General features: G+C 36.4%; 2 protein-coding genes across 16 annotated transcripts in view; one reads left to right on the top strand and one right to left on the bottom strand.

Annotated features, from left to right (window-relative positions):
• The window catches only part of MARCHF7 (membrane associated ring-CH-type finger 7), a 50,740-nt gene extending 47,636 nt beyond the window's left edge, over positions 1 to 3,104 (top strand). For all 14 annotated transcript variants that reach the window (XR_011387287.1, XR_011387286.1, XR_517060.4 and 11 more), the window contains one exon: positions 1,785 to 3,104. Coding sequence is in view for 9 of the 14 variants with exons in the window: in XM_008258628.4 (XP_008256850.2) it covers positions 1,785 to 1,853 (69 nt within the window). In the remaining 5 variants the exon portion in view is untranslated. The remainder of the gene's footprint in view (positions 1 to 1,784) is intronic.
• A 55-nt stretch (positions 3,105 to 3,159) lies between these two features.
• LOC100338139 (CD302 antigen) overlaps positions 3,160 to 18,192 on the bottom strand; it is a 150,659-nt gene continuing 135,626 nt past the window's right edge. For both annotated transcript variants that reach the window (XM_070070822.1, XM_051849544.2), the window contains 4 exons: positions 16,753 to 16,869; positions 10,161 to 10,334; positions 8,455 to 8,481; positions 3,160 to 6,004 (listed from right to left, as the gene is read on the bottom strand). In XM_070070822.1, the coding sequence (XP_069926923.1) occupies positions 5,805 to 6,004; positions 8,455 to 8,481; positions 10,161 to 10,334; positions 16,753 to 16,869 (518 nt within the window). In that variant the 3' untranslated portion in view covers positions 3,160 to 5,804. The remainder of the gene's footprint in view (positions 6,005 to 8,454; positions 8,482 to 10,160; positions 10,335 to 16,752; positions 16,870 to 18,192) is intronic.

Here is an 18,192-nt window from a genome sequence, read left to right as displayed (position 1 = left end):
CTTTAAGTTTCTACTACTTTTAACTTTCAAAGGGATTTGAGAGAAAACCAGACAACACATTTTCACATTGTTAATTAGTATTTTCTATCTTCTTAAGCTCAGATCACTTATATTGGCTAATACAAAAGTCTTTAAAAAAAAAAAAAAAGATTTATCTTATTTATTTGAAAGAGTTACAAAGAGAGGTAGAGACAGAGAGAGAGGTCTACCATCCGCTGGCTCACTCCCCAGATGGCTGCAATGGCCAGAGCCGTGCAGATCCAATGTCAGGAGCCAGGAGCTTCCTCCAAGTCTCCCACGTGGGTAGCAAGGGCCCAAGGACTTGGGCCATCCTCCACTGCTTTCCCAGGCCTAGCAGAAAGCTGGATCGAAGCAGAGCAGCCAGGATAAGAACCGATGCGCATATGGGATGCCGGCACTTCAGGCCGGGGCTTTAACAAACCGCTGCACCACAGCACCGGCCCTCTCATCTTTTTTTTTTTTATTATAATTTATGCTTTGTCAGATATGACAGTAGTGATGTTTTGGTTTACATTTTCCCCAGGTTTCTTGTTTTTTTTTTTTAACTAACATTCCAAAACTAACATTGGGTTCCCTAACCACAACGATGTCTGCCTCGAACATATGAGAGAGGGAAAAGATGGAGGTAAAATGCTGACAGTGAAAGATAATGGGTGCTACCATTTAACACACAATTACCAGAACATTAATACATTTTGAAAACTGGTTTCACCTGATAATTTCCTCTCCTTTATGCAAACAGAAGTTCCCTGAAAAGCTATTCTGTTTTTTTAGTTTGATATATTTCTACAATCTATTATAAAACTTAGATAGACTTTATTTCAGTTATAAGCTAGGTCATATGCTTGATATTTATTAGAAATGAACTATATCTATAAATGTTGCATACTTTTCCTGTGCTTTGCTCTAGGTTGATTCCATTTGTTGGATACTCTTAAATTGTCCAATACTAAGTTAAGCAGAGTACATTAAATCTTTCTTTACTTAGAAATAGGGAAGATGTTGGTTAAATGTTTAGTTTAGCTTTCTTCACATTCAAAACAATCTACAGAATATATAGTTTTATACTTTATTCTGTCCTTCATACAAACATTCTAGGATGCTTTATTCTAAATTTTGAACCACTAATGACTCTTGAAAAACTTGAAGTTAGAGATGTTGCAGGGTGATAAGTGGAAAATAATCAACAGATTTTCACCGAATCCAATTCTTTTAACTTAGGCTGTGTCTATATAAAGCTTTTTTTGATTTACTAAATCAGTTTTTTTCTTGGCATTGTATAGACATAGCTTTGATGTAAATTGCAAGAACACCCATAACCTATTATTTTATGTACATTTTTTTTCATTCTCATCGGATGCATCAAACATGCAGCGGTAATAAGCCAGATTCTACTCAGGTGTGTGAGAGCACTTGCCTTACATTCACTTTTTCTCTAGTGTGTATATCATTAGCTACTATGAACACAGATTGATCTCAGAAACTTTTTAGAACATGCTCTTGAACCACATTTTTAAACATTGTCATTTTTATAAAACTATAAATAACATCACAAAATGGTGTGTGGGCGGGGGCATTGTGGATCAGCATCACCCACAATCAAACCACCCTAACCCTGTCATGGTAGCTTATCATTTTGACCAAACAATATACTAAATTGGGAATTTTGTTTTACAAGTCATTGCTGTTCTGGCTTCATATTTATACCTCCTGTTCTCTTTCCCCTTAAAATCATTCTTGATCATCCTGTTTTCTTTCAACAGCTTCAGAGGATGAGTCCGAAGAAGATGGAGACCTTAACAGAACATTTGATATTGCCTAACTTCAAATAAGACAAATGGATGGTCTGTGAACAAGTGTTTATTATAACTGGCAATTAAGTGTGATTTAATTTTGTGGGGGAATGCCTGTTAAATATATTGACTATATAAAATATATCTACACACATACACATATACATGTATGTGCATGTGTGTATGTATATTTATTCTCCAGTGTTGCTTAATTAAAATCCGCTGGACCTTTTAACATGGCCAGCAAATCTGATGTTTATAAGCTGGTAATCAAAAGTGTTTTTTCTTTTAGGCGGGTGGGAAAGTGTTACCCTTGTTTTAAAAATCTTGAACAACGCCCATCAGCCCTTTTTTGAGTTTTGATTACTGTAGTCTTATTTATGAAAAATGGTTCGTGTTAGTCTCTTGCTAGTGAGAAAAGTGGAACAAAACTTGCTTTTGAAATAAAATGCCAAATAGTATCTAATTATTTTTCCATTTAAAATGCCTTAAGTTGCAGTCACATTTTGATAATCATTTTCTTCCAGTGTTTCAGAAAAAAATTTTTAAAGAATGGGGAGGTCATAGAGAGCACTGTATTAGGTTTCCAAATTTAATTTGAATTCTAAATTCATTTACCAATAAAATCTAATTTTAAAAAATATAAAATGTATAAATGATGGTTAAATTTTTGTATTGATTTGCAAAATGGAGATTATATTTGATAGGCCATAGTATGTAGATATTCCTTTTAGGAATATTACAGCTGTAAATTAGATCCGAATTGCCTGTCAAATGCTATTTGGTTAAAAAAAATTATTGCAATCTCACGTTAATGGAATATTTTTAAATCCCACATTCAAAGTTTAAAACACTGGTTTTCAGTGTGTTTTTTAGTGTTGTCACTTCTTTATAGATAAATATGATATAAATAACTTGTTTGGATCCTGGTTGTTTTTAACTGTTCGTTGGTAATTCTGAACATTTATTTAGTGATTAATAATATTTTTCACTGTCTTCAGAGAACAGATGAATATTACCTATTCACCATGAATGGGCCTACACTATGGTCATGAGATGTGTGTACTTCCGTAACACTGTATTTCTCCTCTGTCGACACCCTTAAGAAACACTTAAATCACTTTCAGGTGGTTTTAGGATAAAGTCTGATGTTATGGCAGCAAACTACTTTTTCAGAACCTAAATAGAAACCGTGTAATTTCTCAAATGTGAGTGAACAGTTTGCCCACACTTAGTTTGTTGGTCTTATGTAAAACCCTGGCTTGAATAAAGTACATACTGATTAATTTATTTTACAGTTTGAAATGTTTCCTTTTAAACTGGTGCCCAAAGAAGCCATCACACCTCATAGCCGAGAATTTTATTAAGTTTTCAAATTGTTTCATACAGGAATATAAATACTTCTAAAACATTTGTTCAACTCTTGACTTTGTCTTTGCCTGACTTAAATACAAAATTTCAGTATATTTCTGTGGATCCTTAGGGATGCTCTGAATTACTTAGAATTCAATATGAAAAGTCTTCTGCCTAACAAAAAATTTAAATTAAAATTTAAAAATGTTGACTAAATTGTAGGAAACTTGTGTGTATGATTTATTTATATTTAGTTGTGTCATTAAATGCTATGTGACAGAGGTAATTTTTTTTGTAGTTTCATAGAACCACTTAGCATTTAAATATTGTCATTAGCTTGTGATTTCATTTAAATGTGACACTACAGGAGTAAGAGGAATGTCTTTCATTGGTTATCACTTTCAAATGCCAAACAAGAGACCATATGATACTATAAGGAGTACAAATTCCTAAGAAAATGTACCTTAAAACGTTGATTTTCCAAGGTACTTGGCGAACATAAGAATTATATTGTCATCATTACCTAGAATGAAAATGCTGAAGAAAACAATTTCTATATTCTAAATATAATAAGACAATCTGGAATGTAAATGTGATTTAGCACTTGGTGACTATGGCCTTTAAACCTGTTGAAAATGAAATAGAACATTTAAATAACTTTAAAACACCTTTTCTGAGAGGGGTATCATTAACTAAGACATTGTCAAAAGACATAGAAGAAAATTAGTTGCGTGGAAGGGGATAGTCTAAAGCAGCAATTTCCAGTAATATTTTCTGTAATGCATGTATGGTACACTGTACAATATGGTAACCACTAACCACTTGTGATCTGTGTACCTGAAATGTAAGCAATATAACTGAGGAACTGAATTTTAAACTATATTTAACTTAGGATATCTTCATGTACCTAGTAGTTAACTGGATATTGTAATTCTAGATATTTGAGATAACTGCTTTTAGGGAAGTGGTAAGTTATTAAAGTAGTGGTAGAATCTGAGTAGGAAAAGCAATAGGAATTTCAGGCTAAAGTCCACTGTTAACATTATTATAGTCCATAAACAGTAAAATAGACATGTCAGTTAAATACAGATTCTCAAATTTAAAACTCTTGGAAAGTATGATGTGTTTATGTAATACAACATAGCCATACTGCTTAGTTTTTTGTCACCATTTTATAGTTGTTTCTTTAATAATGCCATTAATTTTGAAGAGATGCTTTTGATTCATATCAGTGAAAACAGATGGCAAAAAACTGTGATTTCTGCTGCCATTTGTCAAGCTAGAGTTCCATCTCCCAGTAAGAAAATTCTTCATAATGTAATTGATGAGGTGCAAGTTACAGATTACTTACGCATTCAGGCATATTAAATAATTTTTTGGTAACTTATGCATTCTTTATCTTTTAAAATACTGTTAATGAGCTATGAAAGATGCTAAAGAAAATCACTTGTTTCAGCTTGCTTTTTCCCTGCTTCTTAAATGATTTTCACCTTGCCTTACAGTGTAAACACACTAAAAACTCAGAGCATCATTATTGTAGTCATACCTACTAGTTTTCTTTAGTCTTTGCTTACACAGATCTCATGTCTTTAGGTATAAAACTTATAAATGCTTTGGGAGCCTGAGACAGGTTGTACAGAAAAAGGTGCTAAGAGAATAAGTTCTTAAAGGGACATTAATAACGTTAACCTTCTGGCCAGCCTTCTGCCTTCCCAGCTACAGCTTTATTATTTCAAAAAATTTACAAAATTTTATTTTTTTGACAGAGTTAGTGAGAGAGAGACAGAGAGAGAGGTCTTCCTTCCGTTTGTTCACCCCCCAAATGGCCGCTCCCTGCGTGCTGGCCGATCCGAAGCCAGGAGCCAGGTGCCGCCTCCTGATCTCCCATGTGGGTGCAGGGCCCAAGCACTTGGGCCATCCTCCACTGCCCTCCTGGGCCACAGCCTGGAAGAGGAGCAACCGGGACAGAATCCGGCACCCCAACTGGGACTAGAACCTGGGGTGCTGGCACCGCAGGCGGAGGATTAGCCAAGTGAGGTGCGGTGCCAGCCTAAATTTTTATTAAAAATGTAACCACTTTTGATCAGCACCAAATACTACATGTGATTCAAAATGGTTTATCAAAGTAGTGAGACTGTAAAATTAATATAGTACAGGCTGTTAAAAATTTGTAAAATTTTTATCTAAATCTTGAAAATGCAGATAGGAGAGGAATTATTACCTGCCAAAATAACCAGTATCTAGGATATTTAAATGTATAGTATTTACTTAAAAATCAGGCTTATTCTTATAACGAAGAATAAGTAAGTAAACTACATGGAAGGGAAAATAGAGCAAGTAAAGCAGGCTGGAGTTTTATCTACTGTACTTTGTTGTTTAGCTTTCCTTCTCATGAAAGGTGCTCCATCTGAAGAGTGGTTATAACCACTAAATTAGGTCTGATAATTCCTTTTCTAAAACCTGTTTTTATAATGAATCAAAAGATTAATTTTTAACAATGAGTACATGAAAATACCATTACTGGAATAAGGGATACCATAAACCTATAATTTTTGATGTCCAAGTTTCATATTAAAAGATGTTGCACAGGAACCACTTACAAGGCGTTTGTTGTTTTAGTCTGCGATTATCAAAAAGTTAGTGAAACTGAACAGCACACTCATCTTCTGCAACTACTAAAACACAGTCGTCATCATAAGGTGATTGGGGTGCCGTTGAAAAAACTGTGGTGAAACCAAATTCAGAACTTCTTTTGTACAGGAACCAAATGATTGCTCCAAAAACTGTCAAAATTACTGTGCTAGCAGTTACCAAAGCTGATATTAAAATGTGGTCATCTGAAAAGAAAAGACAAAATATGTGGGAGGTCAGGGTACACAAGCTGCAAATATTGCATCTTTGGAGTACACAATTATTTCATTGTGTTAAGTATATCATGTCAAGAATTTCCCACATTGAGGAGAAAAATATTTGTTATCAAGACTTGTATTTCTTAGTTTGAAAAGTGGCTATGCTTCAGAATTCCAAGTTCATTTTGGAGTTCTCTGTACTGAGTGTCCTAAAATGGAACTACACCACAATCCTATTTGTTGTCTTTGGCTTTTCCTTCTGAACTAATAAGACTTTATAAATTTAGACCTACTGCTCTTTTCAGGAATAGCAGATTCAAATTTTTTATTTTATTTATTTTTTTTAGGTTTTAACAGGTTCAATACAGTCCATTAAATAAAATACTCCCTTTCTCCTTCTAAGGAATAGTGATATTTTAGATGATTTTTACCTTAATGTGCGTCTATGTGTGTGCCGGGGGTGGGGGGGTGTTGAAAGCTCTTTTATCTGCTGGTTCACTCCCAAGATGGTTGCAGTGGCAGGGGGTGGGCTGGGCTAAAGCCAGAGAGCCATGAGCAGCTTCTATGTCTCCAATGTGGGTAGCAGGGGCCCAAGTACTTGGGACAGGAACCTAAGAACTTGGGCCATCATCCACTGCCTTCCCATTGGAAGCTAGATTGGAAGCAGAGCAACTGGGACTCAAACCAGCACTCCCATAGGGGATGCTAGTATACATGGTACTTAGCCCTCTGCACCACAACGCTGGCCTCCAGAGCACTTAAATCATATTTGTGAATCAAAACTGCATGGTGGACCTCGACCATTGAAGTCTGTGTACATCTATAGATGTGTTTTATTTATAGCCAGTGCTTCTCCCCACTTTACTCCCAAATTCTTACTGAATTCTGCAGATGAGTAGCCAGACCTCTCCATTCACTGTTCAGTCATCAAATTTGCACATGCTTTCTAGTCCATCTTCTGTGCTGAGTGACCACCTTCTTGCCACCTTCATACATTATTCTAATCATCTGATCCCCAAACTACATAATGCTCCTCTTAGAAAGTACATACCTTTTAGAATAACCACTGATTGGTTAATTTGTGGCATGCCAACTCTATGTGATGCCCAAGTCCATTTAGTGGCAGGACAAACCAACCCTTCACCTTCATTAATGCTGATTCACTTGCCTACATGGCTTTTCCTCTCCTACCTAATGCCTATCTACCCTTAAAGATTTAAACCCTGCATCATTGCAAATAAATTCCACGAAGTGAGCTTGGGCTAGTCCCTTTCTTGTGTGCTTACCACATGAGTACACCTTCGCATTTTCTTGACAGCATTCTTTCAAGGGAGTCTTCCAGTTTGCATTTGTATGAAAGGGACCTATTAGCCAGGATTGTCACTACACTAAACTGTTGTCACCTCTCTGCTTCAAGCCATTATTGTTATTCCCTTAAATCACAGGCCTAAACCCTTGCTTCACGACAGCCTTTGAAACATCCTTTTCACTCTGTTTAGGTCTTCATTCTCAAATATGGCCTTGGCCTTCCTGTACTCAGTATGTCCTTATTGTGTTTTTCTCCCAACAGTACATGTCTGTGCCTGACATGTATTTATATGGCTGCTGTTTCACCCTTCCCACTAGAATGTGAGCTTGAGAGCAGAATCCTTGCTCTGTGTTCAGTGTCTCACATCAGAAGAAATCTTGGCATGTAGTCACTATACACATTGAAGTACTGCAGATCTACATATCTTTTTGAATGAGTTTCAAGCTCCCTGGAATCTAAAAGCCAAGTGCTCCCAGATTTTCAACTATTAATGATAATTTTGGGGAGTTGAAGACCTATCTTTTGTTTTCTCTCTAGACGTTTTAATTTTTATATACTTCTTAATTTTTTAATTTATATATACTTTTCCCCACCTTGGAGTGTACCTGTACACAGCTTAGAAGTCATAGTTCAGCTGACACTGTGGTGCAGCGGGTTAAAGCCCTGGCTTGAAGTGCTGGCATCCCATATGGGCGCTGGTTCTGGCCCCGGCTGCTGCTCTTCAAATCCAGCTCCCTGCTATGGCCTGGAATAGCAGTAGAGGATGGCCCAAGTGCTTGGGTCCCAGAACCCTTGTGGGAGACTGAGAAGAAGCTCTTGGCTCCTGGCTTTGGATCAACTCAGCTACCACTGTTGCAGTCGTTTGGGGAATGAACCAGCAGATGGAAGACCCCTCTCTACCTTTCTCTGTAACTGTCTTTCAAATAAACCTCTCTACCTTTCTCTGTAACTGTCTTTCAAATAAACCTAAACAAAAAATCATAGTTCTAGAAGGTAATAAAATGAAAAAATGCTGTGTTCCTGCCCTGATAATTAACTTTTGCAAAGGGTTTACAGTAGTATTCTAACATCAGAATTTTAAAATATCTTTAATTGTGGAAATAATTTTAAGACCAGACTGTTAACTTACCTGATAAATACTTCTTTTCATATGGTACTAAAAACAAAACAAAAATAAATTTAATAAATAAAATTTAACTGGATTTTAAAGTTACTGAAAATGAACACTTTAGCTTAATATTGTTGTTGCTTTTATACTTACTTTAAACTTAATTTTTAAAGAGATATCAATTATCTATTAGCTTGGTTGGTAGGAAAAGAATAAGAGAATTCAAGAAAAAGAACAGTAATCAGAGGAAGGCAGTAAGATGATTCTGGTTGCAGTTTGTAGAAAACGGTAAAATTAAACAACTGTGGCCTTAGCTCATTAACATGGAGCTGTGTATACTTTCTGATCTTTTAGTGTTATTGTTTAATTAAAAACTTGATTCATATAATGATATTCTGAGAGGCACAGTACACAAAAAACACCAGTTTTTAAAAATTCAGATATTCAAAATTGTATGCAGCTACTAAAAATCTATTGAGAAATGTTTACATATCACTGTAAAACTAAGTGCAGTCAGAACTCTTGCCATAAATAAATTCATGTACAGATGGATGGATATAATTCCAGACAAGAAGGCAAATAATTGGAGTGAGATGTATAGTTTTGGGTAGGAGTGCTCTACCTGCCTAAATAGCTTAAATACAGATAAATAAATTTAAGTGTATTCCAGATGTAAATAGAGGAAATAATCAGAGCTAGATGTATAGTTTTAGAGTTCAAGAGGAAGATACTAAGGATGTAAGAAGATAAAATGGCTATTTGTATCATGTTTCAAGCATACCAAATTCATATTTTGGAACCTGTAAGTTCCTTAATGAGAAAACATTTAGTATCTAAATTTAGAAGAACAAGATTTTGTGTGATGTTTAACAAATTACATCAAAATATTGTTCTGGACCAGGATAATTTTGTTCTTTAAAAAGCATTTGGGCCGGTGCCATGGCTCATTAGGCTAATCCTCCACCTAGCGGCGCCGGCACACCGGGTTCTAGTCCCGGTCGGGGCGCCAGATTCTTTCCCGGTTGCCCTTCTTCCAGGCCAGCTCTCTGCTGTGGTCAGGGAGTGCAGTGGAGGATGGCCCAAGTGCTTGGGCTTTGCACCCCATGGGAGACCAGGAGAAGCACCTGGCTCCTGCCTTCGGATCAGCGCGGTGTGCCGGCGGCAGCACGCCAGCCGTGGCGGCCATTGGAGGGTGAACCAACGGCAAAAAGGAAGACCTTTCTCTCTGTCTGTCTCTCTCACTATCCACTCTTGTCAAAAAAAAAAAAAAAAAGCATTTGGATGGGTCAGAAAAAATTAATATTTTAATCTAGAATAAATGGTAAACCATAATGTAATTTTTCTTTGCCTAGCAGATATCCTTGGAAGAGCATCTTAGTTCTAAAGTAACGTTAGGATTCTGAAATGACATACGATTATTATTTAGCACTTCTGTTCAATCAAAGCACATATAAAGAAGTTAAGATAATCCCTTTCCACAACAAAAGTGTTTGACCTTTTGGAATCTCTTGTATGAGACAGAATAAAATCATGCCTCATTCACATGAACTTACCCTAACTCTTAAGTTTGAGAATTACGTATTTGACTTCCAAAAAGAGCAAAATAATCTTTAGTCTTGCTGCCTCTGTTTAATGAGGCACACTAACCTCAAAGAGAATTATCTGAAATGCAGTCCCCCTTTCCCCACCCTTGTTAGAATGGAAAAAAGATTTTCAGTCACACTTACCAGCCGCTTTACAAAGTGTTCCTTCCACAGAAGAAACTTCACAATTTCCTTTTTTCCATTCACCTGTCTTGGTATGCAGAAAACCACAGGTGTCAACTAAATCCTCGCTATCATCTTGGGCCGCCCATTTATCAAATGTCATATCTGAATTGTCAAACCACTTGAAACTCGCATCTGTCAGTTAAGGAATATTAGCATTAAGACATTTTAACAGATTTATGTTGATGATCTGCAGAATACAGAGGGAGCTTACTGCTCTGGTCTAGGGGAAACTCCACACAAATTAGAGGGACACTGTGGATCTACACAGAGGGTGTGGATGTGCACAATTCAGGATCCCAGTGGCTGAGAGCCCCAGCGCCAGCTTTGGAGAGTGAGGTGACACCAGATTGCAGCAACTTAAGCCATTGGTGATAAAGCTGCGGGAAGACTCACCTAAGCCATTGGTGATAAAGCTGCGGGAAGAGCCTGAGTCTGACTTGGAGCCCAATGGGGGCAGTGTACCTGCCAACATAGAGGGGAAGAAAGGGGGGAGTACGGTTCTCTCTCCCCAGCCACTTGGCACTTGTGGTCTGTAACTAGCTGAGAGAGGGTGACTGCCATTTTGGACATACCTAACAGCTGTGCCAGCTTGTGTCTGCGTGCCCAGCAACCAGCTAAGAGGAGATGCCTAAGTCTAGTTGGGAGAATTGACAGGGGCTTGGCACTTGTGACTGTGGGAGCCTTGTGTATGGGATAGACTCTGAAAACACAGTGGGTACATGGGAGGGTGCAGGGTGTGGCTGGGTCTCTGAGCAGTCACTGTGGGTGGCTCCACATGATCAGGGCTCTCTGATTGCCTGGTTAGGGTCATTGCTGTGGGACCCATGCTCACACTGAGGACTGCATGGATCCTTTGTGTGGTTCTGTGGCAGCACAGAAGAATATTGCACCCACTGGGGCTAGCGCCCAGGGAATTGGTCTCCTTGGAGAAGAGGTGAGTGTGAGACCAAGCCAACAGAGCTGGTCAAAGCCTCCCTGCTCTGATTTAAAGAAAGAAAAAAAAAATTTACCACACCCAACTTGGGTGCCACCTTGATACTCCCCACATCCTGGAGCACTGAACTGAACAGAGCTCCTGGGCCACACCCAGCACAAACCTCTGGGTATTCATTGGAAGAGCGGAACTCCACTAAGCCACAGAGGCATAGTTAAAAGCCATGGGGGGTGGGGGGGGGACAACTATGTCCACAAATGCCTAAAAATAAACACAGAAATTCAAGAAACAAGACTAAGGAAGACAATGTGATGTCCCCAAAGGAACACAACACTTCAATACTAGAATGTGAAGAGATTGAAGAAATGCCAGAAGCAGAATTCAAAAAATTGATAAACAGGATTACTTAGAAGTATCAGAAACAAATCCACAAATTAAATCAATACATGACATGAATGAAAAATTTTCTGTGAAACATATTAAAGAGAAATCAAAAGTAATACTGGAAATGAAGAATTCAATAGAACAAATTAAAAATGTGGTGGAAAGCTTACCAACACGACAGACTCAGGAGAAGAAAGAATAGCCAAAAAAAAAAAAAAAAAAAGTTAGAAAACTAAAAAAGAAAAAAAGGTGCTGGAAATTATGGGATACTATGGCATACTATCAAATGACCCAATACACAGGTCTTTGGATGTCCTGAAGGCAAGGAAAAAAATAATGGATTAGAAAGCCTTTTTAGTGAAAGAATTACAGAAAACTAGCAATTTGGAGAAAGAAAGGGATGTCCAAGTGGAAGCACATAGAACTAATAGACATGAACAGAAAAGATCTTCACCACATATTGTAGTCAAACTCTACAGTAAAATAAGTAAAACATTCTAAAATATGCATGAGAGAAACGAAAGATTACTTTGGGAGGGTCTCCAATTAGACTCACAGCTGATTTCTCATCAGAAACCCTACAGGTTTGTCAAGAGAAAAAAACTGTCAACCCAGAATACTGTACCCTGCAAAGCTCTTATTTATGAATGAAGGTGAAATAAAGACCTTCCATAACTAAGAAATAGAAATAAATTTTCACCACTCATCCAGAATTACAAAAGATGCTTAACATAGACATACTCATCACTATGAAAGAATGTGATACTACATAGTGGTTTAAAAAAATAATGAAATCCTGTAATTTGTAACAAAATGGTTGAAACTAGAAAACAAAATGCTTAGTGAAATAAGCCAGTCCTAAAAGGACAAATACTATACATTCTCCCTGATCTGTGATAACAGAGTACCTGAAAGGTGATCTATTGAAGTGAAATTAACACTTCAAGATGCAATGACTTTGAACAGCCCTTGTTTCAACTGTTGAAGAATAGTTTTGATGTTGATGTTATTGAACTCTTCACTTAGTATAGAGTTAATTATGAGTGTAAAGTTAACTGAAAGTAGATATTAGTTAAAAATAAGAATGGGAACAGGTAAGGGAGGAGAGAGGGGTAGGGTGTGGGTGGGAGGGTGGGTACAGTGGGAAGAATCACTATATTCCTAAAGTTGTATTTATGAAAAGCATGAAGTTTGTGTTCCCAAAATAAAAGGTTTCTGGGGAAAAACAAAACAACAAAAAAGAATGAAAGAACATGAAGGCAGAAAATCTCCCAGTAAAAGTACAAAGGAAATCCTAAGTAAACGATAGGAATATTTATGGAAAAATGGCAGGGCCAGGTCATTACTTATCAATAGTCACACTGAATACAAATGGCCTCAACTCTCCAGTTAAAAGATACAGAGTGGCTGAATGGATTTTTTTTCTCTTTTAATTTTTTTTTAACTTTTATTTAATGAATATAGATTTCCAAAATACAGTTTATGGATTACAGTGGCTTCCCCCCACCCAATAACTTCCCTCCCACCCACAACCCTCCCCTTTCCCACTCCCTCTCCCCTTGCATTCACGTCAAGATTCATTTTCAATTCTCTTTATATACAGAAGATCAGTTTAGTGTACATTAAGAAAAGATTTCAACAGTTTGCACCCACATAGAAACACAAAGTGAAAAATACTGTCTGAGTACTCGTTATAGCATTAAATCACAATGTACCGCACATTAAGGACAGAGATCCTACATGAGGAGTAAGTGCACAGTGACTCCTGTTGTTGACTTAACAAATTGACACTCCTGTTTATGGCATCAGTAATCTCCCTATGCTCCAGTCATGAGTTTCCAAGGCTATGGAAGCCTTTAGAGTTCATCAACTCTTATCTTATTTAGACAAGGTCATAATCAAAGTGGAAGTTCTCTCTTCCCTTCAGAGAAAGGTACCTCCTTCTTTGAAGATGTGTTCTTTCCACTGGGATCTCACTCATGGAGATCTTTCATTTAGGCTTTTTTTTTTTTTTTTTTTTTTTTTTTTTTTTTTTTTTTGCCAGAGTGTCTTGGCTTTCCATGCCTGAAATACTCTCATGGGCTTTTCGTGGCTGAATGGATTTTAAAACAAGACCCACCTATTTGCTGATTACAAGAAACATCTCACCAACAAAGATACACACACTGAAAGTGAAAAGATGGAAGAAGATATTCCTTGCTAATAGAAACCAAAAAAGAGCTGGTGAAGCCAGCTAAATATCAGACAAAATAGACATTAATATGAAAAACGTTAAAAGAGATGAAGGGCACTATGTAATGATTAAGGGATCAATCCAACAGGAAGATGTGACTATAATAAACATATATACACCTAATTACAGGGCACCTGGCTATTTAAAAGAAAAGTTACTGGATCTAAAGGGAGACACAGACTCCAATACAATAGTAACGGGGGACTTCAATACCCTACTTCAATCTGCAATGGACGGATCAATCAGAGAGAAAATCAGCAAGGAAACAACAGAGTTAATTGAGATTATAGATCTAATGGCTACCTAGAAAACTTTTCATCCTACAGTTTGCAGAATACATGTTCTTCTCACTAGTGCATGGAACTTTCTCTAGGATATATCACATGCTAGGCCATAAAGCAAGTCTCAGCAAATTAAAAAAAATTCAAATCATACCATGCATCTTTTCTGACCATCATGGAATGAAGCTGGAAATCAACAACTTAAGAATTTCTAGAACATATGCAGACACATGGAGACTGAACAGCATGCTCCTGAATGAACACTGGGTCACAGAAATCAAAAAAATAAATTTCTGGAAACGAATGAAGATGACAGTACAACATATCAAAACATGGGAGGGTCCAGTGCTGTGGTGCAGTGTGTTAAAGCCCCAGCCCGCAGTGCCAGCATCCCTATATGGGCACCGGTTCAAGTCCCGGCTGCTCTACTTCCAATCCAAGTCCCTACTGATGCAGCTGAGAAAGCAGCAGAGGATGGTCCAAGTCCTTGAGCCCCTTCACACTCCTGGGAGATCTGGAAGAAGCTCTTGGATCCTACCTTTGGATCAGCTCAGCTCTGGCTGTTGCAGCCATTTGGGGAGAGAACCAGCAGATGGAAGACCCCTCTCTGTCTCTACCTCTCTCTGTAACTCTCTCTAATAAATAAAATAACTTTAAAAAAAAAAACATAAGATACAGCAAAAGCAGTGTTAGAGGAAAGTTTATAGCAATTAGTGCCTACATCAAGAAATTAGACAGGCACCAAATAAATGAGCTATCAGTGCATCTCAAGGTTTTAGTAAAACCAAAACAAACCAATTCCCAAATTGGTAGGAGAAAATAAGTAATTAAAATTATAAAAAATAAACAAATTGAAAACAAAAAAAATACAAAAGATCAGTGAAACAATAAAAAAAATTGACATACCATTGGCCCAACTAACCAAAATAAAAGGCCCAAGTCAACAAAATTACATATGAAAAAGGAAATATAAAAACGGATACCACAGAAATAAAAAGAATCATCAGGAATTACTACAAAAATCTATATAGCAACAAATCAAGAAACCTAGAAGAAATGGATAGATTCCTGGATGCATACAACCTCCTAATGTGAACCAGGAAGACACAGAAAACCTAAACAGCCAAATATCCAAGACAGAAATTGAATCAGTAATAAAGACCCTCCCAACAAAAAAAAAAAAGCCCAGGACTGGAAGGCTTCACTGCTGAATTCTACCAGACATCTAAAGAACTAACTCTAATTCTTCTCAAGCTATTCAAAACAATTGAAAGGGAGAGAATCCTCACAAATTCTTTTTTTTGAAGCCAGTGTCACCTTAATTCCTAAACCAGAAAAAGATACAACAGAAAAAGCAAACTACAGACCAATTTCCCTGATGAACATAGACACAAACATTTTCACCAAAATACTAGCCAATCAAACCCAACAGCACATCAGAAAGAACATTCACTTGGACCAAGTAGAATTTATCCCTCGGATGCAGGGATGACTCAACATTTGCAAATCAATGAATATAATATATCACATTAGAAAACTAAAGAATGAAAACCATATGATTATCTCAATAGATGCAGAGAAAGCATTTGATAAAATACAACATCCTTTCATAGTGAAAACTTTAAGCAAATTGGATATAGAAGAAATATTCCTCAACACAAGCAAGGCAATTTATGACAAACCCACAGGCAGTGTCCTACTGAATGGGGAAAAGTTGGAAGTATTCTCACTAAGATCCAGAACCAGAAAAGGATGCCCTCCTCACCACTGCTATTCAATATAGTCCTGGACATTTTAGCCAGAGCCATTAGGCAAGGAAAAGAAATCAAAGAGATACAAATTGGAAGGAGGAAGCTACTATCCCTATTTGCAGATGACAAGACTTTATATATAGGGGATCCAGAAGAGGCTATTGGAACTAATAAAAGAGTTTGGTAAAGTGGCAAGATACTTTAAATAAGAGGTTTCTGAGGGGGAGGGGGACATAATGTCAACTGGAAGTGAAATAAATTTAGAATTTAAAAAGATTAAAAAATGACATGTTCACAATGAAAGAAGACAATTTAAAAAGGTGTCAAAGCAAAGGTTCTAGGATTAAAGAGAATGTTACTAAAGTATGTCTGATCTAAACTTTTGCAGTATTAAAGTTAGGAAGGGAATATATGTGAACAGGAAAATCATCACAAATCATTAGTTTCAGAGAGTTCTTAAAAAGATCCAATGTATGTAAAGAAAAAAGCATTTTTATGGGCAAAAAGACAAGAAAAAGTTCAAATGTTAATAGTAACTTTAGTAATTTCACTCCATTTGAAAATGTATATATGTGGTTTCTAGATTTTATACTGATTATAAACACATTTACATAAATATAGCTTTGATAATTCATCTATTAATTGCTGACAATAACACTAATTTTGTGACTATGCCATATTACAAAAACAGTGAGCTTAGAACCACATTTTTTTTTATTTTTTATTTTTTTTGAAGAACCACATTTTAATCCAGAAAAGAGGCTCAATGGTGGCTCTCATTGTGAAACACTGCTGTTCAGGTAAAAGGTATGGTACGAGTAGGTGCATACTGAAATACAGTAAATAGAGGCCACAGGCAAGCTGAATTTGAAATAGAGAATTAAAAATTCCAAAAGCCATGACTTACCACTAATAGTAAGGAAAGGAAAAGAAAGAAGTCATGTTTCACAAGATAAATGTCACTTACCATCTGTGTCATAAAACATGCCTAGTAGGATATCATCTGGGCCTTTCCATTGCTTTTTCAAAGTATCTAGTATAAAAGCATTTTCTTCTTCATTATGTATGCTTATCATATCTGCTCCTGAAATTATTTTAAAGAGAAAAAAGCCAACATATTCCAGAATCAATGAAAATCATGAGCTATTTAAAAATTATGCATTATTATTCATACAATATCTTTAAAAGAGACCTTTAAAAACCCCAATTTAACAAGGGAAAAGAAAACAATAGTACCAAAAATTTCCCCCATATATACCATGTACTGTTAAAGTAGAAAGTCACAAACTGAAGATACTTTAATAGCTCTACTATAAAGAAAAAAAATTGGTCTCAGACTGTTAAAAGGCAATTCATCCTCATAAAAAGAAATTTTAAAAGTATGTGAAAAACTCAATCTTATTGGTAAAAAGATAAAAATTGAAATAAGTAGGCTTTCAGAATTGCAGATCAAATAGTGCTGGCCTTCAGAGTAGAAAAATAGGATTTAATAAGTTATTCAGAGTGAAAAATCAGTAGTCTTGGAGAAGATTTGGCAAAATACTTTAAAAATCCCATATTCTTTGACTCATCAATCCTTAACAATTCACGGTAATCACTACCTCCTAATTGGTAATCACTGGCTCTGTACTCAAACAGACACAATTATTCACCCCATGTTCACAAATACAAATTTGTGTCCACCAATCACAAACAGGCCCAATCATCACGTTGTGACGCTGAAACACTGGAACAATCAGTGTTAAGAGTCCTAATTAATCAGTTAAGGTTCAGCTGGACAGCTGGATAACATACGGTTACTAGGAAATATATATTCTCTATTTGCTGCCATAGAGAGACACTTTTAAAGCAAAAATGCAGATTATAAACAGTGGGCCTAGTGTTATCCCATTTTTATTTTTAAAAAGATTTATTAAAATACATTTACATAGAAAATCTAGAAGCACAGTTATCAAAATGTTAATCATTAACTTAGGGTGCTGGAATTTAGGGTGGATTTTGTTTTATTTTTGAAATATTTGCCTATGTGGTCTAAATTTTCTACAGTGATCATGCATTGTGCAGGAAGAATCTTTACAAAATAAGATTGACCTTTAAAACACTTAATATTTTAATTAGTCCAAAGTCAGAATTCAGCAGGGTTCTTTCTCTGGGTCAGTTCTCTCTTTTTCAAAAATGCTATGATTTTTTTTAATCAGTTCCAGCTGCTATTACCTCTTGTCTGTTAAATGTCATAGCGATTTTAATCTGTTTTACCGTAGTACTTAATTGTGAAATGTGATCAAATTGCTATTCTGGGGAAATCCTCAAGGGAAATAAGATGGGCCTTCAAAAGTTCACAGGAAATGTAATCAAAATAGAAGTTTATTTTTGTTGTAGTAAGATTCTAAAATCCATGCATAGATTT

This window comes from Oryctolagus cuniculus, chromosome 3, assembly GCF_964237555.1.
Source record: "Oryctolagus cuniculus chromosome 3, mOryCun1.1, whole genome shotgun sequence".
NCBI lineage: Eukaryota > Metazoa > Chordata > Mammalia > Lagomorpha > Leporidae > Oryctolagus > Oryctolagus cuniculus.
Note: the sequence above shows the minus strand (reverse complement) of the source record. Positions and strands in the feature narration are given on the sequence as shown.